This window comes from Nicotiana sylvestris, chromosome 5 (genome assembly GCF_000393655.2).
Source record: "Nicotiana sylvestris chromosome 5, ASM39365v2, whole genome shotgun sequence".
NCBI lineage: Eukaryota > Viridiplantae > Streptophyta > Magnoliopsida > Solanales > Solanaceae > Nicotiana > Nicotiana sylvestris.
The window spans coordinates 86333776-86345286 of record NC_091061.1 but is presented as its reverse complement, the minus strand read 5'-3'; the positions used below and the strand labels follow the sequence as shown (position 1 = coordinate 86345286).

Genomic DNA, 11511 nt, shown 5'->3' with positions numbered 1-11511 from the left:
TGATGATCGTTGACTTTTGATCCGATCAACGCTTGGGCTAGGATCCGCTCCTCCGAAGTCACATGATAACCCATGGACTTTGGGCCCTGTGAGTGCAGGCACTTGGTATGCGCTGAGTGAGGGGGTTTTTACTAGGCACCCATACAATGGTGGGAATATACATGCTTATTGACGATTTCACTGTGGATTTGTGAACATTGTTGCTCGTCATGCAGGCATAAAGACGTATTTGCCTCATGCTATTTGAACTCTATATCTTGAAATTGATGCTTAAACTGATTTGGTTGGAAAGCATGCCTATTTCCTGTTAATGTGAATAAGTTGAACTTGTTATTTTGAGCTGTTTTTCCTTTATCACCATAAATTTTTGTTGTTTTCTGTTATTGTTGAATGGTTAAAGTGAGTAGCGGACATTATCAATCTCGTCAATGTATTCATCGGAGGTTAGGCTAGCTACTTACCGAGTACATGAGGTCGTTTATGCTCATAATACACTCTGCACTTTATGTGCGGATCAAGGTGTTGCTGAAATAGTTGATTGTTGAGAGTTGCATCGGTGTTCGTTGGTGATTTCGAGGTAGCTGTGTTGTTTTCACCCCTAGGCCTTGGAGTCCCTTCCTTTACTTTGATTATTACTATTTATGTATTTCAAACAGTATTGTATCTTTATTCAGACAATTGTACTTATTATTTTATAGACCCCATGTACTCGCTAACACCAGATTTTGGGATGGTATTTCCGATGTATCACTACATTGCTACTTTTATTCATTTTATTCCACTTTTGAGACTATTTCCTTATTGTTATTAGAGTTTATTTCTATATGCCGAATGTTGGCTTGCCTAGCAAGCAGTGTTTGGCACCGTCACGACTTTGGTTGGATTTGGGGTCGTAATATTATATATGCATATACTTTTAGCTGAATATCTCACTTAATAATTTGGTCAAATTATTTCTTTCAAAATTTATTGATTCAATTAAAACCTTTCGGTTTATTGCTAGCTTCTAATTCAAAAAGATTGTTTGAGTCATCTATTGTCTCAATCATGCTCAATGCTTACTACTTGTTTAACAAAATTTTAATCAAATGAGGAGACTATTTCTTAAACATTTACAATTATATAGAAAATTGGAAGGAGTTCTTACTTTATACTTATTGGAGGATTAGGGGTTAATGAAATTGGCTAACGATTAATAAAACCGAGAGGATTGCTTTTGGCTTAGATGATCATAATTGTTAGATGAAATGTATAGAGGTATTTATAACTTATTGAATTGAATGAAAACCATAAGTTATAAGTCATAGGTGAACTCTCCATCCACTTTAGTCATAAATTTTCACAAACTTATCTAATTTCTCAAATAGCGATTCAGTTATACTACTTAGCATATTTTATCTCGAAAATTTCATAAATTCTTGAAAGTATTACAAAAAGATCATTCAAAGAATAGCGCTACATAAATGAGACAAATAAAATTAATAATAAAATAAACATTCAAAAAACAAAAATTTCTAATCATCTATATATATCTATATGAAAGTGAGCAATAGAAGAGTGAGGTAGCACCTCTCTTTGCCCAAGAATCCTATTTATCTTCTTTTTTTTTTTTTTGCATTTTTATCTTATTTTTATTTCAGTAAATTAGTTCATAATAGCTTGAGACTTTTTGATTCCCCTACTTTTATTACACTCTTTAAACCTTTGCATTAAAAAATAAAATAAAATTCACACTTTCTTAAACTTTCTTCTACCGTTCCAAAATGACCTTCTTAAACTTTGTTATACCATTTCAAACTCTTTCCCTTCCCCATAATTGCTTATTAATTAGATACAATAACATCTCATATATTGTCTTTATATTAATGGCTAATGTGTTTAGGCACCATAGTCAGCCTACAAAGCAGATGTAGAAAATAGAGATTAGCCAGCATAATAAGCATTTCGATGAGTTTTGTGAAAAGGTATGGTTTTCTAATTTTCCGGTGGTTTTGAATAAACTAGAAGCTATAATTATGTTCTATTTTAATACGTTCAAAGGTTTTACTTAAATACTTAGGTTTCAAATATATAATTGCTATTATAACAGTACGCAATCAAGAGAAAAGCTATGGCAATTTGGAGATGTAAAGATTGCATCAAAGGCGGTGTATACACATTGAACTAATACTCTTTATTAATTAAATTTTTTTGCAATAGCACTGCAAGTGTTTATATCACATTTTCTCTTTTGGTGATAGGTCTCTGGAATTTGGGAGAGCATATTTTTCAATTTGAAGAATATTTTGATGTAGCTATTGTGCGATCTCCATCTTATCTCCTATATATGTCTATTACTCAATATAATTTTTTGATTAGAATCCATTTGAATATTAAAATTTTGAACCCCAACTTCTGTTAAAGCTGAGGTTTTGTTGCAGGTGTAACAAATAATGCAAAACTTTGCCGATGCAGTAGGTGAAGCAGTTGTGAATCGATCTGCTCTTTGATTGATTTCTTAAAGTGAAAATAAGTTTCAAGAAATTAGCACTCTTATGATATTCCTGTAATAGTGAATTACATTATTTTCTTATTTTTGTAACTAAAGTAAATTTTTTCTATTTGCTTATTATTATTATTATTATTATTATTATTATAGCTAACTTCTATTTTCTTTACCGTCTAAATCTGTTGTTCCTTCTACCTTATCTTTCCATTTTTTCTTCCTTAAGTATATTAATTAAAATATTATGTCAAGAAAAAAATGACATTATCCATCTTTAGACCAGAAACAACAAATGTCCTTTTCACATTTTTAAATTTTTTTCTCAACATTAACGCCCAACATCATGTAAATACAATATATATATATGACGTGGCACCTCTCATTAGACAAGGATCTTATTTATCTTTTTTGTATTTTTTTTTATTTAAATAAATTAATTCAATAAAAACTCGAGTCTTTTTGAGTAACTTTCCTCTTATTTAGACTCTATGTACTTTTCCTTGTCTTCACTTCTCTAATATTTATATGAATTTGATTGAAATTCAAGAAGTACGCATATTTTATGACTGTTCTTTATCACCTACGTTAAATAAATTCCATATGTATCTAATTATTTAGTGAATAAATAAAAACCAATTGAAGAGTTTAGAACTTAATCAATATTGTTCATGATGCAAGTAATAAATTGAACAAGTTGTTCATGATGATAAAAAAATCGATTTGTGATAAAATCAATTTATATATGCTTATGGATAAAACTATCTATGTTATCTCAAGTAAATTCGACAAAATATCATGTGGAAAAATATCATGTGGACAAAATATCAAGTAAAACTATCTATGTTATCTCAACTATATATATGCATATATAGTTGATCGTTGGAAAAAGTTAAGTAGATTTTGTAAGTTCCACAATCTTTAATGTTGCCAAAAATTAGTTTTATTCATTGATAAGAAAAAGAAAAAACGTGAACGGGAATGTGATTCGTTGTTTCCAATGCGGTTAATTGCTTTATTTAAGAGCGTCATATTAATATGTGTGTTATAAGTTTAAAAAGAAGTAAATTATGATGTTCGGTAGATATTAATACATGATCAATTATAATTTTAATTAACATAGCATTCAAATGTGAGATGTAAACATTACTTATATTGACAATGTATATTTTTAAATGGATGAAAATTATTTCTATTCCTTAATTGTACTTTAAAAATTAAACTCTTTTTTTAAACAAAATTGAGAGATGTAAATGATTTTAAATTCATTACTAATATTTCTAATCTTTGTAAAGTAAGTCGTAGTTAATTACTGTTGTAACCCGACACTAGGGAAAAGGAAAGAGACTCGTATGTTTACCATTTTGCGGCCTCATGCCAAACAAGTAGGTGGTGATAAGGATACAATTCAAAAAGAAAATATCCGTTGAAATAAGACCTAACATATGAAATTACCGTTATATCCTTGTTTAGATATATAACAGAGCTCTACACGATTACACCTAAATAGTCTCACCGTGTCGAGAAAAGCTAACCATGAAACCAAAATAATTGTATACCATACCCTAAAAAATGACATTACCAAAAAAAAACCAACAATATCTTCTTACGTTACTCACATCACATTGCGACCAAAACGCCGCAATACTAATTAACACACCAACATATTAAAAATTCATAGTATTTTCACATTAGAGATTTCAATGACCTTGCTTTAATTGGCTTCCTAGCTCTCTTCTTCCCATTTTTTTCTTCATCATCCTCGCCTTCAACAAAGTCAAATTCATCATAATTAATTTGGGAAGATGAAAATTGTGTCAGGTGACTATCATTAGAGACTTCTGCCATAGACTGAATATCTTTGGCTGCTGCATCACTATCTGTCTTTCTATAACCTCTTTTCTTGCCCCACGACGGACCAAACCCCGAATAATAGTAGAACTCGTAAGGACTGGAAGAAAAAGATGATTTCTTAGCACGAGGGCGGTGGCGGGGACTTCCGATCGCCGCCGCTGCAGCCTCCTGTTGCTTATCTAGTATCTTGGCAGAGTTGTTGTAATGTTTCACCTCGTCAAAATGGTGTCGGCATACATTATCGCCACTATCTTTATCCAACCCTAGCTCCTCCATATCTACATCCTCGTCTTGGTTATTCTCAATTTCATTATTCTCATACTTAACGGAATCACCACCCACTTCACTAATACTAGCGTCGTAGTAATAATCCCATTTAATCTCTTTCATTTCCCTTTCGTCATCCAATTTCATTGACGTGACGCTATGGAAAATCAAATTTGCTAACTCAGAAATAAAATTACTGAGAGTCGAGGCATAAAATTTCAGATAATCAAGAATTTACAAACCGATAATGCACAAGTAAAAATCCTAATTATTGTTTTACTACACATATAGAGAAAATTAATAAAATGCTAAAAGAGAAGGTAAATAAGAAATCGAATTGGTTTAACAGTAGCTAATTTACCTCGTGACAGTTCCATTAGAATCATAAAAGGTCCCAGTATTAGCATATCCATCAGGCTGAAAACAATAAGAAAATTTATCGATGCAGAAAAGTGTCTTAAAAGAATAAGAGCTGTGCAGTGGACAATAGGGAAAAACAGAGAAACCCCATGAAAGAAATTGAAAAAGGAAGTCTAAACACACGATAAAAATTGTGGGATTGAGATTCTTAGTGAACCCTAATGAGAGCTTCCAAGAAAACCCTAAACCACAAAGATATAAAGGAAAAATGAAGGGACATTCCATTTTCATAAAAAGAAATAGAAACGAAATGGGAATTCACAGATCTGGGAAAGAAAAAAGAATAAGGAGAAAAAAGGATAGATTAATTAATGGACTGACCTGATACGAAAAAGACGACAGTGGTGTTTGTGGGTCTTGGTTTTCTTCAATGGGGAAAGAGATGACATCCCATGGCGACTGGTTCAGTTGGCAAACAAGTGTTGCTGGTTGTAGAGATGAAGCTGCATATATGAGAGGGGAAATTTTGGCATGCTTCCTTATTCTCATGGCTGAAAAAAAGCCTCTCTAAAGCACAAGTATTGTTTGTCGGGTTTGAGGGTAGTCACGATGGAGGTAGATCCAAAAGGACCCTCTTTATCTTTCCACTATATATAGACACACATATATGTTTTTATATACTTGTAATAATATGTATATACAAAAAGATATACTCCCTTTGTTTCAATTTGTTTGAACTTTTTATGATATACATATATTGTTTAATTTTCCATGTGAATTCAGATATATATTGTATTATTCTTTAAGTATTTGATATAAAATTATATATTTAAAAATTACATAAAATGAGCTATAAGTTAAAATAGTTAATAATTTAAAATATTAAAAAATTATTTACCAAAGAATAGTCAACGAAAATTTTATTTGACTCCTTACATGATAATAGGTTCATTCTTTTTTAAATGGAGGGAGTATCGTTTGTAAAAAATTTATTCTCTGCAAATTTAGATTAGTCCACAATTAAAACGAATATTGAATATTGAATAAAAAAGGCCTTTTCTTTATAAAAAAAAAAAATTAAGTGGGGAAGGGGGTTAGGGCATGAAGTGTTAATGACTTGGTGAGACTCTGGGATTTGCAGATCTCATAAGGCAAAACTCGGTAAAAAAACGGCCATAAAAATCAGAAGGATAGATGGGGGTAGGATAGGACATGGGTGGTTGGTTAGGTCAGAATTAACTTTTCTGCTGCTTTCTTGGCCCTTCAATTTTTATTTTACTATTCCATCTTCTTCACAAATTACAAGACTGCACAAACATATTTTTATTAAAAAAAATAGTAGTATGTAATTTGTAGAGTTTACTGTGTTACCATAAAAGCTGCCATTATAAAATACGTCAGGCAACTTTGTCTTGAAGCAAATATTTTGAGATGTAGTGTTGTTTGTCATTTTTGAATTTCGTGGCAGAAGTTTAAACCTAATTTTTTTCCAAGTAAGAAATTGGTTTTAAAACTATAAATATGTGATATTTTACATTATCTATCTATCTATCTATATTATATTAAAATTAAAAATTCTAAAATTAAAAAATCAAATTACTTAAATGCCCTTTAGTAAACCTATTCATTTTTTTTAAAATCAATGTCGTACAAATTTTTTAATCAATAAAAAAAACTAATAACTAAACCTAAGCACTCATTCATTAACAGTCACAGCCATTTAGATGCATAACCCCTTAGCATACGTACCTATTAGCATGTGTCAATAAGATTCAATCATGAATTTGTTACCGTAGGTACCGTTTCATTATATTTTTGCACCGGTATGTGTTAAGATCCAAAATTCACGTAGTCATGGTGGCACCTGATCTAGTGCTAGGTAAGCCTAACATAGAAATAGATAACTCAAGTGAAAGATCAAAACAACAAGAATGATAATAACAAAATTCTAATTTCCCAAGGACTGGTAATACAAGTCACGAGCCACTATAATGATCGATCAGGTCGTTACATTCTCCTCAACTTAAATATATGTTTGTCCTTGAACGTGCCAAGAGTCATTTCAAAGCCATCAAATCACTTTATAAACCAACCATACGCATACTCATGGGTGATCGCACGTCACCTCAATTCATAAAATCCCATCGACATAATCTTGGCTGAAGATTCTTCCTTTAACCTTAACCGATAAGCCTTAGAACCAAATTTCAAAATATATAACTCCTTGTAAGATCTAATTCTCCCATACACACTGTATCGATCTTAACCAGCTGCAACAAATCATAAACATGTTAACAATATATAATCACACAATGTAGCCCATCGCTCATATGACCATAGCAATATCTTTGACTACAATAGCTGTCGATTACCACACCCGATACCAATAACAAGCCTCATATCGAATAAAAACCTTGTTCCAAACTGTTAGTTTATATGAGTCCACCAAACTGTAGAGTACCTGGTCCTATATGAGGTAGTGCTAAGAAAGCTTCTGGAAACTGAACGTAAAGAAGACAAGGGATTCTTACGTGGAAAAATCTCATACAAGGGGATAAAAAAACCACGACCTACTCTTGTAGGCTTTTACCTTCACTAACTTGCAATCTCCCTATTACGAGCCACTTCGCAATAACCCTATTACAAAGACTTCAATTAACTTGTGATGCTCTCACCACAAGCCACTTTATAACTCTTCTAGTTACAAAGGCTTTAAACTTATGACTATTCCTAGTCACAACATAAACTCGGAAGTTTACGAATTTTTGTTTTTTTCCTAAGACAAAGCTTCTAAGAAAGAAAACTAGGAAATACAATGAAGAACAAATGACAAGATTACAACTCAACTACGGATATACATAAACTCAATAACAGACTGATCCTTAGTGGAGTTGTCTTCTTGTTCTTGATACACCAGTGACTTCAATGCCGGATAAACACTGTTATGCTTGAGAGAATATCACTGAATGCACAAAGGAAGTTGTGCGTTGCACCAGGTTGTTATATCATAAAAGACATCACAATAGATAGTGGTGTCAATTCTTGGTACACACTTCTTCCCAATGAGAAGTGACCGTTGTACTGTCTGCACAGCCACTTCTGTGCAGTTGCGTTCTAGTTGGATAGTCGACTTGTACTTCTGTCAGAGAACACTATCGGACCAGGTCCTAGTTATGTTCCTCTTCTATAATAGTGGCGATATGGTCACTTTCTACTGCTATGTTCCAGCTGTACAATTGACCTGTACTTCTGTCAGAGAACCCTAAGGGACCAGGTCCTATTATGTTCCTCTTTATAATGATTGTGGATAGTCACTGACTTGTACTTGTGTCGGAGAACCCTAAGGGACAAGGTCACCAGGTCTCTATTGTGTTCCTCCCTGTGGTCGTTCCTTTATTTGCTGATTTTCAGACTTGGACCAGGTTAGTTGAAATGTACCCCATGTGGGCCAGGTTCTCTATCTGGTTCTTTACAACAAGTTTGTTAGATCATCAAAACATAAGAAGCATCAGCAAAGACATTGAAAACCCATCAATTTCCCCCTTTTTAATGATGACAAATTTAGGCATGAATAGTATTTATGTAGAGCAGAAATAACCAGATAAGATACCAGAAACAACACAAGGTTCCCTCTTAATCTCAAATCTCTCCTTTTTAAAAAAAAAATTATTCCCCCGTAAGCTCAGAATTTTTGACTACATTCTTACCCCTAAATTTCTTCCCCCTAAATCTTATAGTCATTCAATCCTGAATCTTATATTCTTCCTCCTTTTGGCATCATTAAAAAATAGCACAAGCAGGTATTTAGCATAAAAAAGTCTAACATAGCTAGCTCATGCCACGTATGTGCACACAATATGACAGAAAAGAGAAGTCAGAGGAACACAGTATTGTACATGCAAAAAGGGGAGCTGTTTTATTAATGTTTACAATGGACTGAGCAAGACAGGAGCAGTAATGGTGAATTCCAGCATGCCATCACAAAAACAAAAGCAAACAAAAATAAAACAACAGCCACAAAAGATTAGAGCAAAAATAGATGGTCACTAAGAAGATCCTAGGGGACACTAGAAGAAGGAGGCTTGGAAGAGGAGACATCAATGGTTTTGAGAACCAGGTCCAGTCGAGCATTTGTAGATAGTTGTTCTTCAAGTAATTGTGCCCAAAGTCTATCGTTTTCCTTTTTCAGTCGTGCAACTTCTTCTTAACAGAATCGGGTCCTTTAACTGCCTGACTGAGCTGAGTCTCTAGTATGGCATTTTGAGCCGTCAACCTTCTGATCTCTTTAAAAGCTACATTTTGAGCGTTGATCAGCTGAGAAATGGTTGAGATGCTTCCACCAACTCTTTCTATACACTCATATTCTTCTAAAGTGGTCTTAGAGAAGGTTTGCTTGTGTGTGACTACTCTGGGATTCCCCAAGGGGACCTTGTAGAATCTGAACACCTAAGTGAGAAGAAAGCCATATGGTAGCCCATGATTCCTACCTTTAAAGTTTGCCACCTTTTGAATATGATCTATCATAATTTTTGGTAGATTGATTGGGACAAACTCATCAAGCGTTTCCATTAAGACCATATCCGATTTTGTAGCAACAGATCGCCTCTCAGAACGAGGTAAGAGCACCTTATTGACCAGTTCAAAGAGAAGTTGATACTCAGGAAGCAAAACCTTCTTATGCACATGTTCCCCCTACTGAATTGCTTGCTCCTTCATGATGGATCTCTTGAAGTTTATACCACAGACACCCTTGACTGAGAACATCCCTTCACATGGAATTCTGAGAACCTTTCCCAATGTTGAGACGTCAAGTACAATGTCTACTCCATTTACTAACGCACAAATGTGATCCCCCTCAATAGTGAAGAGAGATGCGTAAAGAGTTTGTACCGCATCTTCATACACAGAGGCATGCTCCCTTCAAACAGGTGTTCCCATTCTTGAAATTCCACAATCTCCAGAATTTGTCTCATATCGGCCATCTTCGAAATTGCTAGATCAAATGTACGACCCCACAAGACTTTCTGAATTCTTAATCTCTGCTGCCATAGACCATTATCACAGGGCATAATCCTCAGTATACTAGGTGTTGTACCAGTTTCCCATTTCCTTTTGCTAGACCCTTCAACAGACTTTCCTTTCCAGCTTACTATCCCCACAGTATCATCTTCAGACATAGCTTGCTCAATGTGACTCCTTTTAGCCTTGCTGCTTCCCTTCACGGATGACCCTTTTTGTTGCTCAATAGTTTCATCAGAAACTTTATCTACAGACTTTTGAGCTTTCAAAGATTGTTGTACCAGGGAACCAGGTTCCCTTGGAATATTTTTGTCAATCCCATCTACTGGAACACTTTTGTTAGTGACAAATTCCCTTTGATTCATTATCCTATTTTTCCTTTTCTTGACACTCCTCTTACTTTTCTATAGTGTGGACTCAAAACTTTCATGTTGTTGTGACCTGATAGTGGGTGACTTGGAGGAGGATTCTACGAGCTTAGAATGATCAGGAGGTGTAGAAGTGGGTTTGCATGGAAGAGAATCAGGTTCTTTAGAAGGTTTTTCTGAGAATGTCTCATGAGCCAAAGACTCAAGGAGTACTATGGTTCGTACATCTCCTAGCCATAGATTTTCTTCCCCTTAACACCCTGATGAGAGATATGCCCCTTCACTCATTAGACTCTCAGCAACGATAGCCATGATGCTATGTGCTGCTTCCTTTTCTGGTGACTCTGAGAGAGTCACTAAGTCCAGAATAGAGGAGTTCAGGAATTGGTCAGGATCATCCTTAGGAACTTCTAACACTTTAGAGGTAAAACCTCCTGAGTGTACGTTGATGAGATTAGAGGAATGGCTATACATAGGGTTTTCAAAATGAAAGAGAACAAGGTTTATCAGAAAAGGGAAAACTGTAGGAAAGGAGGAGGCGCTAGGAGTGGGTAAAGTAGTAGAAAGAGTGAAATAGTGAAGCTTTGGGAATGATTTCAAGGATGATAAGGAAGTGGGAGTGGTGTTATCGGTGGGAGAAGGAAGCGATTGTTCAATTGCCAGTATAGGAGTACTTAGAAGACAAGTAGAGTGAGAGCCAGAGATGAAGAAAGGATTACAACTACACAAAAGAGATGAAGGTTCATGTCTTGTTTTAAGAGAGAAGGAAGGTTTTATTGGAAGAAGGGATAACGATGAGAGGATAGAGAGAAACATGTTCTGAATAGTTTTGAAGATGGCGGTAGGTTTGTGGGAAAGCGTTATCGTGCAGAGGGGGTGAAAGGATTTGAAAGACAAGACATGAGATGCAGATTTTGAAAAGGCAGATGATGTGGCAGTTGATTTAATTTTGTTTTTTAATTTTTTTTTTGTATTTAGAAGGCATGAAAAATAAGCACATTACTACTAACCTGAGGTATAAGAACCTGATACCAGACCAATTTTTTTTTTTGAAAAAGATTTTAGCAGCTCCTCTATCACAGTTCATACTGTATCTTTAGCTTCTATGATCGTCATGCATGTTTACCTGCAACTGTATTGATGTGATTTAGGCTTGGTTAG

The 11511-nt window shown here is 34.3% G+C and overlaps 1 protein-coding gene across 1 annotated transcript; it reads right to left on the bottom strand.

Annotated features, from left to right (window-relative positions):
* Window positions 1-3889: 3889 nt before the first annotated feature.
* Window positions 3890-5572, bottom strand: LOC104210925 (uncharacterized). Its single transcript, XM_009759898.2, has 3 exons — window positions 5345-5572; window positions 4965-5020; window positions 3890-4760 (listed from the first exon to the last, which is right to left on the bottom strand). The coding sequence occupies exons 1-3, from the start codon at window positions 5510-5512 to the stop codon at window positions 4169-4171; spliced, it is 816 nt and encodes a 271-aa protein (XP_009758200.1). The 5' UTR covers window positions 5513-5572; the 3' UTR covers window positions 3890-4168.
* Between the last annotated feature and the right edge of the window lie 5939 nt (window positions 5573-11511).